Genomic DNA, 24,118 nt, shown 5'->3' with positions numbered 1-24,118 from the left:
CGTGTTCGAGCAGCCTGACAGTGGAGAGATAGTTTCTCACTAAAAGAACCAAAGCTACACAGTAATCGTATGTTCTCTAGCATATCAAGACTATCTCTCCACACCGTTACATATGTACGGGGTAACTCTGTAAGACACCCCGCGATGAGACAGTACAACCGAACCGCCGAGAGTGAAGGGTGCAATAAACTATTGACAAAGTACCCATAAGCAGACCACCCCGGTCAGGGATTCGCCAGACGCGAAGGCCAAGCAGGGGGATTGGAGGCAGCAGTCTGCAGATGCTAGACTGGCCCGAACTGGTTGTGCAGGATGCAGGACCTCAAGTGATCAGCCGCTCAAGGTCAGCCCGGGAACCACGAGGCAGACCACCAGGGAGCGCAGCACACCGGGCTGCCAAGTACGATCCTGCAACATGCAGGCAATGCCAGACAAAGAGTTGGCGCTACAGGCTGAAGAACTCTTACTCACCACAGCGAGTGTAAGCCGCAAAGCGGGCAGCAGGCCAGGGGGGCACAGCCTATAGTAGCAGGTCAAGCTAGGGATGAGACCTGTCCATCCACAGAGCCGAAGCCGCCCAGTGCTGTTGACAGACAAGGAGGGGACCTGCTGAAGTGGAGGGCTGAGCAAGGCAATGACCCAAAGGTCCACCCCCAGCACTGTCACTACGTGCTGTCCGCAGACAGATGAGCCTCAAGAGTGAACTCGAACAAGATACTCAAGCTCAGTCACAAAGTCCCAGCTCCCTGAGTGGGCCTGTGCTGGACGGTAAGGCCGTGACACAAAGGCAATGCACCAAACAGGGAGCCAGCGTTGCAGGCTGGAGAGCTCTCACTCACTAGCTGAAGTGTCAGACACAGCGCGGTCTGACAAGCGTGTAAACCCGCAGAATCGGTTAGCATGCCAGAAAACAGGGGCGGTCGGCTAGGACAAGCCCTTGTGCACGCTCTCCAAAGGATCTCAAGCTGGAGCCTGGGGTGCCCAGGGTCCAAACCTTGAATCCCAGGAGCGCAGTGAGGAGGAAGGTAACTCACCGAGCCACTGAGTGGGGACCCTACTGGCTTCGCAACCCTGCAAGAAGCGATCAAATGCTTTCAGGAAACCAAGCACGGTCTCCCCCAGTTCCAAGCGTCAGCTTCTCTAGCCAGCACAGCATGCTCTGGGTATGTGGTACTTTGTTAATAGTCTTTTATTTATTGTCTTAATTTTCCTGTTTTTATTGTAAAGCACTTTGGTGTACCGCTGATCTTTTAAACATGCTATACAAATACAGTTGTAATGTATTGTAAAGTTGTATGCCCCTTTGGACACGTCTAACCCCAACAACACTGCAATGTAAGGAAAGCATTTGCAATCATGTAAAATGTAAAATAATAATTCACATGTATTTATTAACTGTTGGTATATGAATGAGAGGTTCTCTACATTTGCATTTTTCAACTGAAAAAGTATCATAAAAGGGACAAGTAGGAAACCCCATTTCACCAAGCATCTAATTTGCTAAAATTGAGACACTGAGCAGTTTCTGGTATATTTTACTACATGTACCTTAATCATCTGCAATAACATTTCTGTTACAGAATGAACTTTTTAATTTCACAGTGTGAGAGACTGAAACATGTATTATGTGCACTCCCTTTCTTTTAGATGCTATATAACCAATAACAATGGGGACTACAGTGGGACTGTTCAGCTTGGTGTTCCTCTTTAATATGATCATGTTTGGGGTGACAATCAGACGTGTTTGGATTCTACACAAAAGTACAGAGGTACTGAGCAGTTTTGTGTTGCTATTGTCAACATGTCCTATGAAAGCTAAAAAAAAACCCCAAAAAAACCCAATAAGAAATTATTCTTATTAACAGCTGGTAGTTTTATATAACAGGAAATATTAAGACTGTCTCTAGTCACCCTTACTGTTTATTATTATTTAATATTTATAGCTTCTTTTTAAAGAAACGACTGTATGATGGGTTGTCTGTTAGCTTTTCTGACTAAATAAAGGATTAAAGGAACCCTCCTTATCACAATGTAGCATCAAGCCAACTTGATTTAAATGAACCTCTGGGATATCGAGCTGGTCAGTTAACTACTAGAGAGAGTGGTTAACCACTTTCAGCTGCTTTCATGTTAATGAAATTAACAACAAATTGACTGCTATTAGTTATCAGGATGAAATCCTAGTCTCCATTGTCAGACCCTAAACTGGATCAGTGTGTCCTGAGTTCCTTGTGGTGCATGACAATGTCTGGCATCATGTAGGGAGAAAATGCAAGCAGTACCTGAAGGATGCAGAATTTGATACCACTGACTGGCCCATACTTGTCTGACCTAAAAATTAAAGGAACAACAATCTGATGCTCCCAGGAGCTCAGTAATGCCCTGGTCAAGATCTGGGAGGAGATCCCCCCCAGGAAAGTATCCATCATCTGATTAGTATTAGGCCCCAACATTGTCAGGCATACATGCAAGCAGATGGGGGCCTAAAAACTACTAAGAACCATTTAAAGTTAGTGCAATTAAATTTTTGCAAAATGGACTACCCTCTGACATAATTTTTTTGCTTTCATCTTTGGGTTCTCTGTGAATTCAGACTTCGATAGTTTAATCATTTTAATTTCTTTCAAACTATGTCTCATGATTTCATTAATAACACATTAACCATTCCATATCAGTATTGCTTTTTTTTGCCATTGACATCTGTTGTGTTATCAAAGTGTTCCTTTAATTCTTTTGAGCAGTGTATTATATTGTATTGTCATTTACTAAAAGCATATACTTAAATTCATAGACAAACACATTTCTCTAACTGTGCTAGTTTGTATCTAATCATATTTGTTATTTTACATTTGACAAATCAGTTTGGGCAGAGTAACCGTGATAGAGCCAAGAAAGACATTTGTACCCTGCTGGGAGTCATGACTCTGCTCGGTATTACCTGGGGCCTGGTCTTCTTCTCTTTTGGATACCTGAGCACTGCTGGTCTCTACCTCTTCTGCATCCTGAACTCACTGCAAGGTCTGTTGGCCTCTCTGGGTTTTTATTACTGGATTTTTAGTAACACTGTTTATCTGCATCTGAAACTCAGTTTTTAAAGCCTTACGATGTAACTACAGTCCAATGGCTCATGGTTTGCCAGACACAAAATATTTGAACTGGTCAAAAAGGAATCACTCCGAGGCTAACAAACATATGAATGGGTACATGAAGGTGAAAATCATACATTTTTCATAGCAAGTAATCCAAACCATCCAGCAGTGTATTAATGACTAACCTCGTGTTTGAGACGAATCATCTCAGGTGTTCTCCTGACTAATGTTTGGTCTTTTTTCAGCATCTTGTTCCTGCCATTCGATTGTATTTGTCTTTGCCCTCTCTTAGCGTTCTCTTAGTTAGCATTCATCCTCCTGCTTCACTGTGTTTATATTATCCTAACCATAGCTCTGTAGCTAGCCATCACGTAGCACACCATGATATACCAGCTAGCTCAACTTCATTAACCCTACAAATGTTGCTGCTGTTTAGTTTCTTTCCTTCATTTATGTCCAAAGTGACATCAGAGCTGTACGTTTTAATTTTTCAGAAATCTCTCAGTCAGAACAGTCTATATCATCTTTAAATGGAAACTAGAGAGCTAACTTTCTGCTAACTTCCAACTCCATTAAACTTTATAAATCCTGTTTTTTATACACATCTCAGAGTTAAATGACATTGTTAAAACAGCCACACTTATCATTTCATTAAAGATAAATAGACAGTTTTTAACTCTCAGTGATGCTGCAGTGTTTTTTGAGTTTGGAAACTCAAAAGGAGTTTGGACCCGGAAACAGATAATAAAGATTAGATAAGATAACCTTTATTAGTCCCACACGTGGGAAATTTGTTTTGTGACACCAGGAAGTGGACAGTGCAAAAGTTATATAGCAAAAATTAGATTACAATAAAAATAAAATACTGTACACAACTGTACAGAATAGAATAAAATAAAATACTATATGCAGTAGAATAATAGAATAAAATATACAATATGATAAAAATAGAATACAAATGCTGTATACATCCATCCATTCACTTCCACTTATCCTTTTCAGGGTCGCGGGGGGCGCTGGAGCCTATCCCAGCTGTCATAGGGCGAGAGGCAGGGTACACCCCGGACAGGTCGCCAGTCTGTCGCAGGGCCAACACATAGGGACAGACAACCATTCACATTCACTCGCACATTCACACCTAGTGACAATTTGGATTATCCAATTAACCTATCCCCACAAGCTGCATGTCTTTGGACGGTGGGAGGAAGCCGGAGTACCCGGAGAGAACCCACGCAAACACGGGGAGAACATGCAAACTCCATACAGAAAGACCCCGGCCTGATGGTGGCATTGAACTCAGGACCTTCTTGCTGTGCGGCAACAGTGCTAACCACCGTGCCACCGTGCTGTATACAACTGAGTAAAAATATAACTTTTTCAGAAAAAGAGTATTGCACTTAGTGTTATTGCACATGTGTGGATGTGTGTGTTTGATCAGTTGGAGTCTTTGTTGTGGAGTCTGACAGCAGTGAGGAGGAAAGACCTGTGAAATCTCTCTGTCCCACACCGTGGGTGCCGCAGCCACTGAAGGAGCTGCTCAGTGATGTCAGAGTCTCCTGCATGGGGTGGGAGATGTTGTCCATCAGGGATGACAGCTTCCACCATTCTCCTGTCACTCACCACCTCCACTGGGTCCAGAGGGCATCCTAGAACAGAGCTGGCCCTTCTGATCAGCCTCGAACTTAGGAGGGGGATAATATTGTTTCCAATGCATTTCTGTTTAAGGGAAAGAACTTTCTATTATACATGGTGCTTGAGTTTTTTATGAGAGAGAAAACAAATATGCTCAAATGATAAGTTTTCACAATTTATTATTAACCGGTTAGACCGGTTCAAATTAGTTTGACATGGCACCATGGAGTATGTCAAATGTTCCCCACTGTGTACCCTTCCTTCTATTTCAGGCATCTTGTATTTAGTTCATTCATATGTCTCTGTTTTCTCTAGTTAGTTATCTCACTTTCTGTGTTATTTTAGAGTTTGTGTTCCTTGTTTGTTGTCTTGATTCTTCTTCCCTCGTCAAAGTAGATGCTTCTGTTCCTCTCTTCTCAGTGTTTTTTTTGTTTGTTTGCTCCTCCCTAGTCTTGCGTCTCTCTTCAGCTTCATGCTTAGCTAGTGTGTGTTTTTAAATTCTAGATTTTTAGACTTCACTTTCCTTTTGTACTCACTCAAAAAATGACTCACTTTAGGTTTAACGCACTCTGTCTCCACATGCTTGTATTTTGGTCCTTCACAACCTACAATCTGCACATTCTGCAGATTCTGACACACAGATGAATTACTACTTTCATTTTCAAGTGTGCGTACTCATTGCATCTCCTGTATACAGTCTAAACTGTTTTTTCTCTTGCTCTTTCTTGTGCCATGCAGGTTTCTTCATCTTCCTGTGGTTTATGATGTCACTGAAAAAGGCTAAAACTGCAGTTACTAAGACAAGCAATGAAACACGAAGCACCAGCACCTAGCTTACACACAACTATGTGCTTCTGACATATTTTTTGTCCTTGTCTCAGTTCAATATCTCAATATAGGGTGGAGAGCCACCCTATCCCTAACATCACAACAACCCGCTACAAGTCCTCGTTCTCAAGCATCCATGAATCTTGTCTTCCTCTTTTCCTCTTACCTGGCAGCTTCATATTCAGCCTCTTTTTTCCAACATATCCACTACCTCTCCTCTGCACATGTCAAAACCATCTCAACCTTGCCTTTCTAACTTTGTCTCCAAACTGGTTAACCTGAGTTGTCCCTCTGATCTACTTCTTTGTTATACTCATGGTGAAGTCAGTCCACCCTGGTCACTCCCAAAATGGTAATGGTAAATGGCCTGTATTTGTATAGCGCTTTTCTAGTCCCTAAGGACCCCAAAGCGCTTTACACAACCTGTCATCCACCCATTCACACACACATTCACACACTGGTGATGGCAAGCTACATTGTAGCCACAGCCACCCTGGGGCGCACTGACAGAGGCGAGGCTGCCGAACACTGCCGAACACTGGCGCCACCGGGCCCTCTGACCACCACCAGTAGGCAACGGGTGAAGTGTCTTGCCCAAGGACACAACGACCGAGACTGTCCGAGCCGGGGCTCGAACCGGCAACCTTCCGATTACGAGGCGAACTCCCAACTCTTGAGCCACGATCGCCCCCAAAAAAATCTCCCTGTCTACTTCTGGCTACTGTCTTTTTTTCAGAGCTGCTGCATCCAAACCATACATCACAGCAGGTGTCACGACCATCTTGTAACCTTCCCTTTCACCCTTTTCACTCTTGCTGCTGTCCTTATTTCACAAATCACCTGTGACACTCTCCACCCACTTCAGCCTGCCTTCGCACTCCTCTTCAATTTTCTTGTGTGTTGTTTGTTGCTTTGGATGATTGACCAAGTTATTCAAACTCATCTAGTTTTGCTATGTCTGCTCCTTACAGCTTTACTGTAACTGTGTGGGCACATCCACTTGAGATACATGTGGGATAAGTCTGGGTTTGTGCGGCCCACACAGCTTCAGAGTTCATCTGGACCGACCCACTTTGGGCCTGCACAACCTTTTTTGATGGAACATATTATTAAATAGGAAAAGGTCACCTAACTGTGACCAGCTTGTTACTGCATCTGCTTTTAATGAGTCTTAAATGCAAAATATTTCAATGAAATTACCAGGAAACTATTTATTTTTCCTTGTCCCTAGTCATCCTATTTTTACTCTAAATAGATGAAATGACACAAACACACAGTCATTAAAGGCATGCAGAGTAGACACACTTCAGATGTGTCCACTAGCCTTTAGCACGAAGCTTTAATTTAGGGTAATGACAATGTCAAGTTTCATCACTATGACTTTGTTGTTCATGCTTTGCAATGCAAATCAAGGTTTTTATTCAAAATGCAAAACTTTAACATGAAGAGATTAGATACAGCTAGTTTCTCACAGACTTTAACTTTGAATTTCATTCTTGTAACAACGGGAGGAAAATTCCAATATACATAAATTGTTCAGCTTAATCTCTTTTTGAAATCAGAATTTGGATCAGTTTTATTACCAATTTTATACACAAATAAGGTATTTGTCACAATTTCATGGTACTTCATGGTACTTTCTGTTCAATTTGACCTGCTTTAAGGGAAGAAGTAGCTTGAAAAGAATGTGTTTTAGTGCTGAAAATGTGAACAGTGTTCAGTATTATATTTTAATAACGTCATCCTGTATTTGCTGCATGCTCAGTAGTGACAAGGAAGGGAAGACGTGTATTTTTAGCTTTCTAGCAAGTTGATACTTCCGCTTTCTTACTTAGAATGTCATTTACATTTGTTTCATCAACTTCCTTTACACCTCTTCCTATTCAGCTCTTTTCCCCCCCTGCTGTCACTTCTGCTGTGTTCTCGGTCCTGATGAACTGATTTCCACAGCAACATGCAAAGGTAGGCTACGCTTTGGTTCACTTTAAAGTACATTACACTTTTTGTGTTGATGCTAATAACAAGGATTAAAAAAATATACATTTTATTTCAATGTATTTATTAGGATTATTGGTAATATTACTAATAGTAGAAGTAGGAGGAGAAGAAGTTGTATAAGTTTTATTTCTTAATCTGTGTTTTTTTTTTTAAATAAGTTGGTCCAGTCTCTAAAACTGGACATCTTTATATAGAAAACATCTTGTGGAGTAGCACTTTGACTGACGAGTCTTCAGGGTGATGGTGTGAGAGCTTTGGTGGCTGTCTCAATATCTCTACATTGACTAAAGGTCTTACTTTGTCAAATAGACCACAATGATAATTTAGCTTTAAATATCTTTGTAGTATTTGAATTTCAAATTGTTTAACAGTATAACATTAAATCGATTAGTGTGCTACAGTACAATGAAAGATGCTATGACATGGAACCCATACCATCTCACATGTGTCCAGTTAGAGGAATTTGAACATCTGAACCTGTTACTCATTTACAATCAGTTTGCTGAATGGTTATAAACAGTGTTGATACTGATAACATGTAATAAGTTCTGGTCTGTTACATTACCACTGCATTCATTACTCATGCTGCATTCCAATCTGCAGTAATAGGTGGTTTGCCCCTGTCTTTTGAATATAAGATGTGGGAACATTCCTTGAATTATTACACCTACTTTTAGTGGAAATGCAAAAGTATTACTAATATTTAAGAATGAAAACAATAAAGAATTAAGAATAAACATGTAGTTAAGGGTATGGGATGGCCATACATCAAAGGAACATTGACTTTCAGTTTGAAACAGGAGCGAGGGCAGTTTCCAAAGGTTTGATGACCCCTCCATCCACCGAGACCTCCTCTTGTGGCTCAGTTATATGGTTATATGGCTCAGTACCAACTTAAATCCCTTTATCCAATCATACATTCTGTAAGACAGTAAAACATAACACTTTTTCATTCCCCGTACTGTACAATCAAATTACCGTTTTTAATCAATTAGAAACCTTAACTGCAGTGGGAATGATTTTCTGTCTACCTTCATCATAATGGCAACAAAATAAAAAAAGACAAATAACATAATGCTTGAATAGCTTTGTAAAATAATGCTAATCTAAATGAATCAACTAATTTAAATCTGAAAGGAACTTTGACAACATTTGACGGAAAAGCATAGATTTTATTTTTCATTCTAAATGTGAGTCTCTTCACAGGAAGAAGAGCTGGATATTCTGGTGGCTGATGTCTTTTGTGTCTTATGAAATGCTTTATGAGAATTGGGTGTCAGGACAGGGTTCCTGTGAGACTATGTGCAATATAACATCTAACATAGGTAAGTTGTTAACTGCTGTAATAAAATAATTACTTAAATCTGGGGACAGCAGACAATTCAGCTTCTAACCCAAGAAACAAGGGGTGTGAGTTATTTACTTTTCCTTTTGCCTTTTATGAGTTTATATAAACTCGGCTTGTTTTCTGTCAGTCTTTTAGCTACATGTGTTTATTTCTCTCCTACTCCTACTCCTCCTCTTCTATTCTACCACAGCCCTAAAATGTCAGACATAAAATGCTATGTCCCTTTAAATCACTTTACTACACTTTAGAAGAAAGGATTCAATCCTCATTTAAATGTTCTTTAAATTTCTTTAAGTTTAAATTTCTTTAAGTGTTTTAGTTTAATAAATAAACTAAAACACTTTCAAATCACATGAGCCAATATTTTATTCAGAACAGAACAGAAATAACACAATAGATGTTTAAAATGAGACATTTTTCAGTTTTAAGCACAAAATTAGCTCATTTTAAATTTGATGATTGCTACAGGACATGTTTACAATAGTGTAGCATCTGCTCTTCTTTTCAAAACATTTTGAAGACGTCTGGGCATCAAGGTTTTGAGTTTCTAGGGTTTTGGTGTGGGAATTTGTTTGATGTAGTTTTCATTTAATGATGCACCTCTATAGGTGAAAGATTTGGAAAGCAAGCATAGCAATTCAGCACCCAGACTCTTCTCCGATGAAGCAATGCTGTTGTAATAGTGGCAGTATGTGGTTTTGCAATTTCCTGCTGAAATACAAAAGGCCTTCCCTGAAACAGATGTACTCTGGAAGGGATCATATGTTGCTCTAAAACCTTTATGTATTTTAGTTTATAAATCTTTTTATGAGGATTTTGTTTATATACAGAAAAAAGAACATATTGCAGATGACAGTTCCAGTGTCACTGGTGATGCCCTCCACTCCCGCCACCCAACAAGTGGCTCCAAAGCTAACCCGAATAGAAGGTGGTCCAAAACCTTTCAACATTCACTGTTTCTTCCAAAACACGCAAGTTGCCCATACTGAATGCATTTATTCCAACACATATCATCAAAGATGCTGACTTTTGAATTGAAAGCTGATAACACGCTGGAATGTCTCCCACTCTTTAGGCTGGAGGATGAGACGTCTGTGATTACCAACTATGTCAAATCTGGACTCGTCTGGCCATAGAAAATGTTTCCATTTTGAAACAGTACATTTCACAGATATGACGCCGCCTCTCGATCATGTTCAAACATGGCTTCCTTTTTGCATGACAGAGCTTTAGTTAGTATCTGCAGATATCATATCAGATTGTGCTCATCGACAGTGGTTTCCTGGGCCCCTTAGTAATGTCAGTGACACAATCATGCCGATGAATGATGCAGTGTTGTCTGAGGGCCCGAAGACCATGGGCATTTAATAAAAATTTTCAGCCTTGTCCTTTATGCACAGAGACTGTAGCACCTTCAGTGTAAATGGTTACAGACGCATCTCCAGTTTCTCTGAATCTTTTGATGATGTCATGCATTGCAGATGATGATGTTGAGGAACATTTGAAGTATTCCACAATCTTTTAAGGTACTCTTTCACAGACTGAAGAGCCGCTGCCCATCTTTTCTTCTGAGAGACTCTGGCTCTCTGTAAGACATCCGTTTTATAGCTTATCGTGTTACTTGCTAGATGTTCTCCCAGCTGAAACGTTTTGATCTTTCTTGCTATTTCAGCCATTGTTTGTGACCTGTATCAAGCATCAAGTTTGAAATGTAAAATTTCTCAGTTCAGACATCTATTATTTATGTTTTGTTGTAAATAAAATATTAGCTTGTGTGATTTGAAAGTCTTTTGGTTCTCATCTTTGTCAAAATTTAACGAACATCCCTACTTTTCTGGAATTCATGTTTTATATACTATAACTGGTTTTGAACAGCCATTTTTCTTACATGGTGATATTGCATTTAAAAATGAACCTTTCAACTCTGCTTCTCACATCTCCATTCCCCTATAAATGTCTTCATAACGAAATATGAAATTGTATAATGTTTTAAGATTAAACTTTCATACATTCTGGGGACATGTGGGTGGTTTAATTGTACAAGGGTAAAATGTGTGTTCTTACATTTTCTCTACAGGTCGTAATCATACAGAGTGTTGTATGGATTATACAGACAAGGTTTTGAGAACTGGAAACCGCACTGACGCTATGACGTAAACATTTTAATTATTACACAAAATTTTCAGTATTTAAAACAAGATTTCAAATTTGTGTGTTTTTTTGTGTTTATTAATTATTTTGAAAAAAATTACATTAATTAAAGGATGTAAATCATTAATATTGTTAATATTTTCCTATCCTCCTCCCCAAGAGCCATTAGGACTCTAGAAAGTGTTCTAGAGAGAACAGAGGTGAATGTGAGCATGCAAGTGTGTGTCAAAACTTTTGTGGCGCTTCTGCACAAACCCAATGATACCTTTGGAGGCCTTAAAATTTATGCTGATGACACACAGGTAAAAAAAAAAGAACATCACATGATCCTATTGAACAATGGTTTGTAGTCAGACTCAAAGTGTAGCCAGAAATACCTACCAACTACTGAGCTGATATTTGGATCCAATTTTGAGGTTGGGTCAGATATTGGTTAGGACCTGCTTTTTTAAGGTCTGATACATTGTAATAAGTCTAATGTTCTGTTCAAGGTAATTATGGGGAACTTAATTACATCGAACAGGTAATTAACTCTTTGTAAAAAAGGAAATAATGGAAATAAACGTCAAACTAGGAAAGCTTTTATTAAATTTATGACAACGTCTTGGCATTACCTTGAGTGTTTTACTCCATTTCTATTTGTCAGCTCAAATCTGTGTGCAAGGAAGTGAAGAAAAATTCAGCCCACTTTTCTTTACACATTGTTTATTTCACTGAAGTCTGTGGGCATTAGTTTATGTGCAGATTAAGGTCTGGATAGTTATCAACATTATATTTTTATATTATAATTATTATATTTCTTATAAAATATTATATTTTACATTTTATTATACTTTTTGTGAAAAAGTTGGGAAAGTGAACTTTTAAATTCAGTTCACTTTCCAAACAGCAACACCATGACATCAATGTATTTTATTTACAATGTCAGTAGCAAGGGTTGCATTATGTTACTGCTATTCACATGCAGTTTTTTTCTTTCTGTTCTTGGCATGTTGATGCTGATACAGGTAACACCAGATGTGCCTCTTCTCAACAGTAAAGTCCTTGTCCAGCTGCCAAGAGAACTGGATGCTGGACCGAATAACAAGATTGTGTTCTGCATGTTTAAATGGCCTAAAATGAACGAGGTCATAAACTACATTTTCTTATATAACAATATGTAGGAAAAGGATTTGGTGAGCTATAGAACAATAGGATTTTTTTGCCAATTTTGTATTTACACATTAAATTTAAACTACCGCGAGGTTTTGCTTGTTTTAGTCTAATGAAATAACATTTGGATTTCAGGTTATATTTTTTTCTTATTTTTACCACTTGTTAGGAAATATGTATTTCTAGCTAATTTAGTAATTCTTTAGTGTTTTTGGTGATTTTAGTCTTTAGGTTTTGTTACTGTGCCTCCTTTGTCTCCCTTGTGTGTGTCTAGTCATCCTTGTTTCTATTTTTGTGTATTTCCTGGTTTATTTTGACAGTCCTGTGTCCCGGGTTAGAGTATTCTGTTTTGCTTCCTCCCCGTCTTGTTTGTCAGATTAGGTTCAACTGTTTCTCCCTTCTGTTATGTATTCCCTTTTTAGCCTCTGTATTTATTGTGTGTTGACCTTTTATTGATTAATAAAATGTAAATTAGTACACATATTTTTGAAGGAAGCTGGGTACACAAGGAAAGAAAAATCTCATTTTTAACTAAATGTAAATTATTTGAATATCAAACAGTGCATCTAGATCATTGAGTAGTGTGTTTTTCCCCCCCGAAACTAATATTAAAACTGTCTTTGCAAAATTGTTAAACCAGCTGACAAATTTGCATTTTATTGTAGAGCATTTTTGAAAGCCCACATGAAGTATATGATCAAAGACTGGTTGGTCTGAGTGTGCAGAACAAGGAGATATCAGGACTGCAGGAGCGCATCAACATCACGATGGAGTTTACCAAGAAAATCGACGTAACTATGCTTTTTTTGATCATTTATTTCATTTCTACCTCTTGTTACTTTATTGCATAATTAATTGATACATATAATATGCTGTACATTTTGTACAAACATGAAATATGTTTGTGTCATAGGAAACTCAAAAACCCTCGTGTCATTTCCTTAATTATTCAACATGCAGTAAGTAACAAGCATCACATCTGTCATGAACAGTAATGTACACTGCTCAAAAAATAAGTAAAGGAACACTTTTTAATCAGAGTACAGCATCAAGTCAGTTAAACCTATGGGCTATAGGTGTGGTCAGCTAAGTAGCAGAGGGGGTAGATAATTTGGCGTTAATAAAATTAATACCAGGTGTACTAGATGGATAATAATGAGACAAACTCCCAAAAAAGAATGGTTTTACAGTTGGTGGACACCGATATCTTTCCATCTTCATCTATTCTGTTTTTTCACTAGTTTTGCATTTGACTGGGATCATTCTCATTACTGTTAACATGAGGACATACATGAACCCTACAAAGGTTGCAGAGGCAGTCAAACTCCTTCAAGATGGCGCATCAAGACATGTCATTGCCAGAAAATCTGCTATGTCTCCCATCACACTTTGCAAGAGCATAGAAGAGATTCTAGGAGGCAGGAGGTTACTTTAAGAGAGCTGGACAAGACTGTTAAAGGTCCTTAATCCATAAGTACCACATGTGCCCTTTGTGTAAGGAAGAACAGGAAGAGCACAGATAGAGGCCTACAAAACGACTTCCAGCAGACCCGACATCCTCAAGTAGGCTCATTGATGCCTTTGTCCAAATCTGGGAGGAGATCGCCAGGGACACCATCCAGTCTCATTAGGAGCATGCCCCAGCTTTGTCAGGCAAGCACAGAAGCATGTGGGGGACATATGAACTACCAGTGATGGAAATAACGGCGTTACAAGTAACGGCGTTACAAGTAACGGCGTTACTAACGGCGTTACTTTTTTCAGTAACGAGTAATCAAACTAATTACTATTCCTATCGTTACAATGCTGTTACAGTTACTAACAAGAAAATGCGGTCCGTTACTATTTTTCAACAAACAGACGGTTGAAGCTGTGTTCAGCTTACCACATCTTGTATCAGTTGCATGGAAGTAGCTGACTACATAAGTAATCTGGACGCTACAGCTTTAAGCAGCTGCGCGCGCTCCCGCGGACGGTGATCACGATCACTGTCTAGCACAACACCTGGAGCTAAGGGGGCAAAACAATCGCATGAGTGCTGCTGTTTGACTGAGGAAGAGTAAAGTAGCTGTGGTAAGCCAATCACATGACCACTTAAAGACAAAGCAACAAGGTGATTCATACCAGTTTATAAATTGCGTTGATAGGCCACATAAAACCAGAGTCATGATAAACAATAGATACGCGGTGTTTTTCCTCAATAGTTTCGCAGCGAGACCTCTGAGCAACCCCCCCCCCCCCCCCCAAAAAAAACCAAAAAAAAAACCAGGATAAGTTTTAGGAGTGACAGTGAGAGAGAGAGTAAGACAGCAGAAAAAGAGGGAGAGAGAGTTTTGAGATGTGAGAGAATTGTGACGTTTAGCGTCTTTGGAGTGTGTAGTTAATATGTTGTCTTGTGTAGTTAGTGTGTAGTGATGTGGATAGTTTTGTGTTGTGTGTCAGAACAATGAGGCGACTGCTGTCTCCAAATAGAAAAAGGAGTGATACACCTGCTGCTGTCAGGCCTGCAGGTATCAGGCTGTGATGTTCTCCTTTATAGTGGACATAAATTGTGTTTTTGGAGTGGAACAAATAACTTGTGTGGCATCTTATTGAATGCAGAACAGCTGGTTGTTCTGTAATTGAAATGGTTATTTAAAAAAAATCAAGGTAAAAGGTAAATTGATGAATTTGTTGTTTGCAAAACTTTTGCATAGGATTTTAAAATTGATCATTTATATTTGCATTTAAAGTTCTGAAATATGATTCATTAAACATGTTTGTGGTTGTTAAAATATAACTTTTTCTACTCTGATTTTACATTTTTTGTCTGATTTTAGATCAATTGTGTTAATACAGTATGTCAAAATGAAAAGATAACTGTAAATTCAGACACGTGAGGTTGTGCTTAAAAGGATGATACCAAACAAGGCAAAGTAAATAGTTTTTAAAGGTGAAATGTGGAGGGAAAATCAAAAGTAGTTTGAGTAGTTAAAAATGTTAACTAACTAACAGTTACTAACTTTTTTGGAGAAGTAACTAGTAACTATAATTAATTACTTTTTCAAAGTAACTTCCCCAACACTGCGAACTACTGAGTACCATTTTGAATTGGTATTCAACCCACTGTAGGTTTATATTTCCCTTTCTATCAAAAAATGTGGGATCTGTTCATTCTTAACACATTACCCAGTTGATATCATTATAGATAACCAGCGTGATTCTTTTCCCCCTCAAAATCTGATGTGTTTTTAAAGTGTTCCTTTAATCTTTTTCTGAGCAGCAAGACGCCTATTTCTTTCATAAGTTGGACTCATTGGGGTTTGTGTTTTCACTCAGGGCCCCGACACTGAGTTGATGTTCAGAAATTTAATCTTTTGCATAATGGATCTGTTTGTTTTGTTTACCAGATTTTAGTGAGGATGGCTGCCTCACACACTGGACACGTGGTCAGACTAACATCACCTGTTCCTGTAACCACCTCACATACTTTGGCGTCCTCATAGTAAGATTGGACTCATTCATTATATAAAGAGGGATTCAGTGAACTGCAAAACAAAGTATAAATACAACATCTTGTAAAGAATTTGAGAGCTCTCTTGTCCTTCTGTCTGTCCATCTCTTCTCACCTATGTCACCAAACATTTATCTGAACTGCTTCAAACTTTGCAGCTGAATTTCTTGGGTCTCAAGTTAATGTGTTACTGAGTTGATGTTCATCAGATGAGTGGTTCTCATATAAGTCTGTTAAAAAAAAAGAAGAAGCCATTCTCCGTCAATTGGTTTTCCCCATGTATTTCTGGCACAGCATGCTTGGGAGGGGCACATTAACATATAGACATGTTTGTTTGGCTAGCTTCACAAGGACATGCCAGACCATTAATCAATCTACCTTAATTTTACCTCAAACCTTCAAACAGGCTTGTCAAGTGATGTGGGGCAAAAGACAGCAAGCTTAAAAAAAACCCCAGCAAAATTTAGTCATAGTGGTGACTGAAAGACGCACAGCTTCTCAGAAAGATAAGTGTTTTAGATTTCTTCTTTAGATCTTCGGTTTCCTCAGTTTCCTTTATCAGAATTGGTGATGAAGTATTAATAAACCCATAAACTTGCACAGCTACACACACATACAAACACCCACCCACACACACACCCACACACACAACAATTCAGGAAATCCGCATGTGATATAAATTTATAAATTAAAGTGACTAAAACATGGGTAACTGTGCGCTCATTGTATTAGTACAACTAATGAAAGAAAAAGCCAAAAGCATCTTTTATATGTTAGCAAATCTCTTTATCCGGTGTGTGAAAGTAAACAATGTAGTTTGCTCTCTGCATGCAAAGAAAAGAAACATTTTGCCATGTTACTGCACATGTATGTAATAAATGTGCAGTTTATATAACCTACACATTCATTGAATGTAAAAATTATGCATGAAAATACAGTAACAAATATGATTTGTTATAAATGTAGATACGTTAGTTGTGCATTTCCTTCTTTTCTTCTTTTCAGTTTGGTTTCATTTTTGATGGTGCCACCAGATGACACCAAACTGAAATGATTTCTTGTACAGAATGTGTTCTCCCTTCACCTGCTCTGCTCAACTTGTTTTCAATCAAATTACTATCCTGCCCTGGTCAGAGCATGGCAATGTTACATGCAACTGCTAAGGGCACAGTCTGGCTTGCGGCATAGCCCATCATTGCACCTTTATTCCTCTGACCGTACTTGAAAACACTGCAGCCAAAACTATCCACACTCACACAGAGAAAGTGTTTGCACTGTAATCACACACACAGGAAGTGTGCAGTGCTGTCTGTTATTGCATGCCGTTCCTGTATTGCTGCTATGTTGTATTGCTTTTCATGTTAATTGTTTGTGTGTGTTGCTCGTGCTTGCTTACCTATCGTTTGCCTCCGTTTGCCTCTGTTGTTATGATTGTATGTAGCATATTTATTTAATGCTTTATTTTATTTTTCAGATGTATTCAGCTGTTCTTTTAACTTTCTTTTTAGCCCTGCCCCCATTGTCTTCAAGGGACTTGTACCATTAGGAATAACAAGCATACTTATTAACTTAATGGGTTAAAGTTAAAGTTACAGTGTAAAAATAATAAGTAAGAAAGTATTTGCTTCTGGAATGTGACTAATTGTTATAATTAGGGTTGCACCGATACCCATACCGGTATCGGGTATCGGCCTCGATACCCCATTTTCTAAAGTACTCGTACTCGTTAAAAGTCCCCCGATATTGGGGACCGATACCACGGTCTGAGACCTGTCTATGTTTGAGCGGCATGTAAGGGGTTAATCACAGGCGCCGAGTAAATACCGAGTAAATACCTCTCAGCCCCATGTAGGAGTGTGGAAAGTGAAAGTCTTTGTAGCTCAGTGTCACACATTATAGATGAAAACAGAAACAGTCTGACTGAGATAATGCAGAAAAGCTACTTTTCTTAAAAAAAAAACTGCCACTCACTTATTCTCTCCATTAAGTGAGTTATCTTAGACATGATGTTAATACCTACCTCAGTTGCACTGACTGCCACAGTTCTATGTTGGTGGATGTTGTTAGTTTATTCAAATATTGTGCACTAAATAGCAAAGATGTTTATTAATGCCCCTTGTGTTGTCCAAAGCGGCAGAGTTTACAATAAACTGAAAACAATACTTGAGTTGCACTGTCACTGTTTAATTTTTTTTTCATAATTATTTATTCTGTAATATGCTGCATACAACATGCTTTTCATTTTAAATAAATGCTCTTAATTCCAAACCAGTCCCTTGTTTGTTTGTTTTTGTTTGTTTTGGTTTTTTTTGTTAAATTATAGGACTAAAGCTGTTACCTGTAAATTTAAATCATGTTTTTATTAAGTACTCTGTATCGGTATCGGCGAGTACTGAAATGCAAGTACTCGTACTCGTTTCCAAAAAGTGGTATCGGTGCATCCCTAGTTATAATACAAATAGTGAAAGATGATATAAACGTGTTTTCTCCACAGATACCTGATCCTTCCATCACAAAGAAAGACCAAGAGATTTTAACACACATTACTGTGATCGGCTGTAGTATTTCCCTTTTTGCTTTGGTCATAGCCATTTTGCTCTTTATTACAAACAGGTAATAAATTCATTTTTCATATTCTTCCCATCTTCATCAGTTCTTCCACTCGATTTTAGTACCTCCTGTAATCTCATTTGCTTCAGTTCCTGTCCTCTTTTTCTGAATCATCTCTTACAGCAAATGCTCTCTTTATTCTGTACTTATCACTTCATCTTTTCTTTCTTCTCTTTTTACGGCCTACTATTTCTCCAGTTGTGATACAGTATGTTTCTGTTTGACAGAAAACTCAGACAAGATGTCTCTATGAAGGTCCACATCAACCTTGTAATTGCTCTGATGCTCCTCAACCTGCACTTCCTGCCCAGTCAGGCAGCGGCAGCAGGGTCTTCCTCTGGACTTTGCTTATACATGGCTCTTTTACTTCATTATTCCCTGCTGGCCACTTTCAGCTGGATGGCCTTGGAAGGTTTCCACTTATATCTTCTCCTGGTCAAAGTCTTCAACATCTATGTCAAGAAATACCTGCTCAAACTCAGCGTGGTGGGATGGGGTGAGTGGAATAATTTTAATCAGGAACCTGTCATTATCAATCTGGAAATGGTATGGTGAATAATCTTTTTTTTTTTTTTTGGCTCCAGGCGTCCCTGCAGTGATTGTGTCAGTGGTGGTGATCATAGACAGAAAGTTTTATGGTCAGGTTGCTCTGGAAACATCTAACTCTACAATGTAAGATTTGCTAGCATGTAAATTCAGGAATAGTAGTTTACATTTACTTATTTACTTATTAATTGTTTTACACATGGGTTTTTGTATACATGCATGTTTATTTTTTTAAGGGAGAATCAGAAAGCTTCATTTCACCAAGCATCTAACTTGCTAAAATTGAAACATTATTTCCTTTGTAGCCCTGGGGATGCTTTTACTACATAGATCTGCATTAATGTGTCTTTTACAGAGCACATTGTTAATTTTTCAGTTTGTGAGGTTAAAACATGATCTGCTCTTTTTTTAATAGATGCTATATAACCAATTCCTACGTGAAAATATGGACTACAGTGGTACTGTTCAGCTTGGTGTTCCTTTTTAATGTAATCATGTTTGGGGTGACAATCAGACGTGTTTTGATTCTCCACCACACCAGAGAGGTAATTCTGTAGTCTTAAAAGAAATATTTAATCCATCAGTGTATCCATTTGAAACCCAAAACCAGCAATGAATGAAGTATTTTTTTTATGACAATTCAAGGTCTCAAACTTAAGATTGTGTGTAACCTGGTATGTCATTTTATATTTGGCAAATCAGTTTGGGCAGAATAACCTTGAGAAAGCAAAGAAAGACATTTGCTCCCTGGCTGGAGTCATGACTCTCCTCGGCATTACCTGGGGCCTGGTCTTTTTCTCATTTGGCCTCCTGACCACTCCTGTCCTCTACCTCTTCTGCATCTTGAACTCACTGCAAGGTCTGTAAACACACACAATCATAGTGGCAGAGTTGACAATGTGGATTGCGCCCACAGAAAAACTGTGATTAAAGTTTCTAGAAACTAGACATATTGCCATTTTCACAGTTTATTAATTCAACAAACAGGGTTCTCAGTCATATGTGCTAAATCTCGCTTTGTGGAAGTGCATGTTGGAGGATAGAGTTCTGGCCCAGACTGTGGAGATATGGGACTGCCACTGGTTGCAGAATCTCATCTCAATATCTCTGTTCCTTGACATGGATGAAACTGATGACAAGGCTTGCTTTTCTAGTAAGGGAGCTGCTGCCTCACAACATCACACTGATTCCACCAAACGCTGTCACCCATGGTGCAGCAATCAGCACATCATTCTCTGTGTTTGCTCCACACTTTCACTCCATGCCTTAGGCAGATTCAGGACACATTGCTGAACATAACATTCCTCTACATGATTACTGCCCAGTAGCACTCACCCCCCATCATCACTAAGTGCTTAGAGCGACTGGTCCTAGCACACTTCAAATCCTGTCTCCCCCCCACCCTGGACCCCCACCAATTCGCATACCGCCGGAACAGGAGCACAGAGGATGCAGTCTCCATCACAATGCACTCTGTCCTCTCACACGTGTACAACAACAACACCTACGCCAGAATGCTGTTTATAGACTTCAGTTCAGCATTCAATACAATCCACCCCTCACAACTCATCAGGAAACTGACAGACCTGGGCATCAGTTCCCTCATCTGCAAATGGTTACTGGACTCCCTGACCAACCGCCCCCAACATGTCCGGCTGGATAACCGCTGCTCATCTACCATCACAATGAACACCGGTGTACCACAAGGCTGTGTGATGAGCCCTTTCCTCTACTCCCTCTTCACCCACGACTGCAGACCTGCTGATGGTTCCAACACCATCATTAAGTTTGCAGATGACACCACGGTGATTGGCCTCATCAGTGACAACGATGAGGCCGCCTACAGGGAGGAGGTGGATCGTCTGGCTGAGTGGTGCGACAGAAACAACCTGCTGCTTAACACCGAGAAGACCAAGGAGCTCATCGTGGACTACAGGAGGAATGCTGACCCACATCCACCCATCCACATTAAGGGGACGGCTGTGGAGCGTGTGAGCAGCTTCAAGTTCCTGGGAGTCCACATCTCCGAGGATCTCACCTGGACGACCAACTGCTCCAAGCTGGTCAAGAAGGCTCACCAGCGCCTCTTCTTCTTGAGGACTCTGAGGAAGAACCACCTGTCCTCAGACATCCTGGTGAACTTCTATCGCTGCACCATCGAGAGCATCCTGACCAACTGTATAACAGTCTGGTACGGGAACTGCTCTGCCTCAGACCGGAAGGCGTTGCAGAGGGTCGTGAAAACTGCCCAGCGCATCGCCGGAGCACCACTTCCTGCCATAAAAGACATCTACAGGAAGCGGTGTCTGAAAAGGGCTGGGAAAATCATCAAAGACCCCAGTCACCCATCACATGGACTCTTCACCCTCCTGCCCTCTGGGAGGCGCCACAGGAGCCTCCGGACTAAGACCACCAGGTACCGGAACAGCTTCTTCCCCACAGCTGTCAGACTCCTGAACTCTGCCTCCTGACATCTGACCCACGTTAAACTCATGGACTGAACATACACACACCCACAATGGAGAACTGTACCCTCAAACACAATAATAACATGGACTGAACCACCACTCACAACCACTAGCACTTTATATAGCCTCTGTAGAAACTATCTACACCCTCACTTATCTTAACTGCACTACTGTATAGCTCTGTGTAAATAATCATTCTGTACATTCGATAATCTTTAATCCTACAACTGTTTACAACTTGCATAGTTCCCATTTCTGTATAGCTGTATATCCCAGATTCTGTAAAGTTATTTATTTCATATTCTGTATAGTTTTTCATATTTATATCCTGTTCATAGCCTGTACATAGCTTGTACTCACTACAGCCTGTACATACTTATAGTTATAGAATATTCACAACATACATCATACCGTGTACATTATAACATACCATAATAGACCCATTTCTGTAATATACTCACATATCTATATTATTGCTAATATATATTGTAATATATCTATATCACTAAAGCACTTCTGGATGGATGCAAACTGCATTTCGTTGCCCTGTACCTGTGCATGTGCAATGACAATAAAGTTGAATTCTATTCTATTCTATTCTATTCTATTCTATTCTATTCCAGTGCAGATGTTGCTGACACCAGCTTAAACAGGCTGGACTGTGAAGTTCAGTCATGTTAAGCCCTGTGAGTCTGGGATAGGCGGCTTTCAGCCTATTCAGGATTGTCTGAGGACAGAGTTGTCAGCCATATTGTCCTGCAAACTTTGCCTTGAAAGTCTGTCTGCAGTTCCCAAGTGCTGACAGAATGAGGACACAGTCTTTTTGTGGTGTCGTCTTCTTTGGACGCCCACTTTGTTGGTATTGACAAGTTTTTTTATGGGTGGACACACATACTCAACTCTGCTGCTTAATACACAAATGCATTTTCCTTATAGATACCATTTAAGGGGAAGTAATAGTATAAGACTTGTGAAGTTTAGGGCGCACATAGCTCAGTAGGTAGAGTGGCCGCCCCCATGATCGGAAGGGCGGGGGTTCGAATCCACTGAGGTATGCTTGCTCAGAGGTATGCATTTGACCCATACCTCTGGGCAAGGTATGGGTCAAATGGAGAGAGAGTGCTTTCCCCATGGGAATCAATAAAATCCACATTATTATTAAACGTTTGCCATGTAATAATAGACTGTAAATGTGATGTTACTTTCCATTATAGGGGAGACATGAACTCTCTCTTCTGCCTAATGAGGACCAATGAACTATTTAAGATTTTTGTTAAAAATCTGTTTATGTTGACTAAAAGATAGGTAAGATTTTGTGTTGGATATGGATACACAGTGACTTGACAGAGATTTGACACAGATGCATTATTAGAGCCAATTTCATGAACTCATCCTTTTCCCATCTAAACCTGAACATCTCTCTCTCTCTCTCTCTCTCTCTCTCTCTCTCTCTCCTTTGTGACTGCAGGTTTCTTCATCTTCCTTTGGTTTGTGATGTCACTGAGAAAGGCTAAAACCTTGGCTACTAAGATGAGCAGTGAAACACGCAGCACTAATAGCTAGTAGCAACACCTCCATAAGAATCTGTGTGTGTTGGTATAATTCATATTGTGATACAGTGTCAACATGATCATTTCTTTTTTAAATCATGATGTTTATTTATAGAACAGCACAGCAGAAAAGGCAGCTGAGCAAGTGTGAACATTAATGTTATGTTTGAAGTTTTATTGATGAAATACATGGAGTAAAACATTTGTGGTAAGGAATTAATCTCTCGTAAGAGCAACTTAGAGGATGGTTTCCCTATGCATTGTAAGCTTTTCCATATTTGAGCAGTTTTCTGCCTAAAGTCAGTCATTTACATACATGCATTTATAGAATGTTTTATAATTATCTCAGTTATAATTTCTTATTATTTTAATGTATATTAAACAGCAAATTTGTATCTGAACATATATTCTTGCATACCTTGAGTGCCAGTATTAAAAGCATAATCATGTTACTGCATGCTTGTTTAGCCCTTGACAGGAAAACAATTATGGTTTACCGAGTTTATGACTAAAACTGTAGATATCAATCCACGTTAAACCAATCAGATCTGAAAAGTTCCAACTTGACTCCTTAAGAATCAACTGATATTTATTAATTTGTAGAATACAATTCTAACGTAATGCAATATGGTCAGAAAGATTTTTACGTTCATCAACTGATAAAATTTAGAGTTAAAGCCATCTAATGCCAAAATCTTGTTTTATTGTCAGTGGCTGGGTCTGTGACCCAGCATTCTCAGTTTATGTTTTTAATTTCTTTTGTTATATTTTGAGATAATGTTGAGTTCTAGGGTTATTATTAGTTTGCCTTGAGTTTTAGTCTAGGTTATGTTTCACCTAGTTCTTCTTTGTTAGTCAGTCATGTATTTCTTGTCTGCGTGTTTCATATCGTCAAACCTGTGTTATCATGTCTACGTCTCTCCATGTTTGGTTTTTTATTTTGACAGTCTTGTGTTTCCATGTTCAATGTATATGCTTATTTTTACTTTTGTCCTGTGGTGTCATTATGTTCATTCCAGTCAGCTGCTTCCCCATATGTGTATTTCCACCTCCTCTGATCACCTCCTGTGTGTATTTAGTCTGTTTTTTAATTCAGTCTTTGTCATGTCGTCTGTGTTCCTTCCTCCCATGTGACGTCAGGTTAAAGATTTCATGATTCTGTTCATGTCACTTTTTTAATAGTTAGTTTTCTCAGTCTAGGTTTCAGTTTAGCTTTTCCCTCGCTTTGCCTTTTTTTGTATTTCATGTTTAAT

At 39.2% G+C, this 24,118-nt stretch overlaps 1 protein-coding gene across 1 annotated transcript; it reads left to right on the top strand.

Moving 5' to 3' along the window:
• Positions 1-7,463: 7,463 nt before the first annotated feature.
• LOC113025130 (adhesion G-protein coupled receptor G1-like) lies at positions 7,464-23,178 on the top strand. Its single transcript, XM_026172619.1, has 14 exons — positions 7,464-7,511; positions 8,754-8,872; positions 10,973-11,048; positions 11,207-11,348; positions 12,054-12,173; positions 12,864-12,989; positions 13,112-13,157; positions 15,588-15,682; positions 18,186-18,304; positions 18,529-18,797; positions 18,886-18,973; positions 19,263-19,392; positions 19,550-19,706; positions 22,784-23,178. The coding sequence occupies exons 1-14, from the start codon at positions 7,504-7,506 to the stop codon at positions 22,876-22,878; spliced, it is 1,590 nt and encodes a 529-aa protein (XP_026028404.1). The 5' UTR covers positions 7,464-7,503; the 3' UTR covers positions 22,879-23,178.
• Positions 23,179-24,118: the final 940 nt, after the last annotated feature.

This window comes from Astatotilapia calliptera, chromosome 1, assembly GCF_900246225.1.
Source record: "Astatotilapia calliptera chromosome 1, fAstCal1.2, whole genome shotgun sequence".
Taxonomy (NCBI): Eukaryota; Metazoa; Chordata; class Actinopteri; order Cichliformes; family Cichlidae; genus Astatotilapia; species Astatotilapia calliptera.
This window is presented reverse-complemented; position numbering and strand designations above follow the sequence as displayed.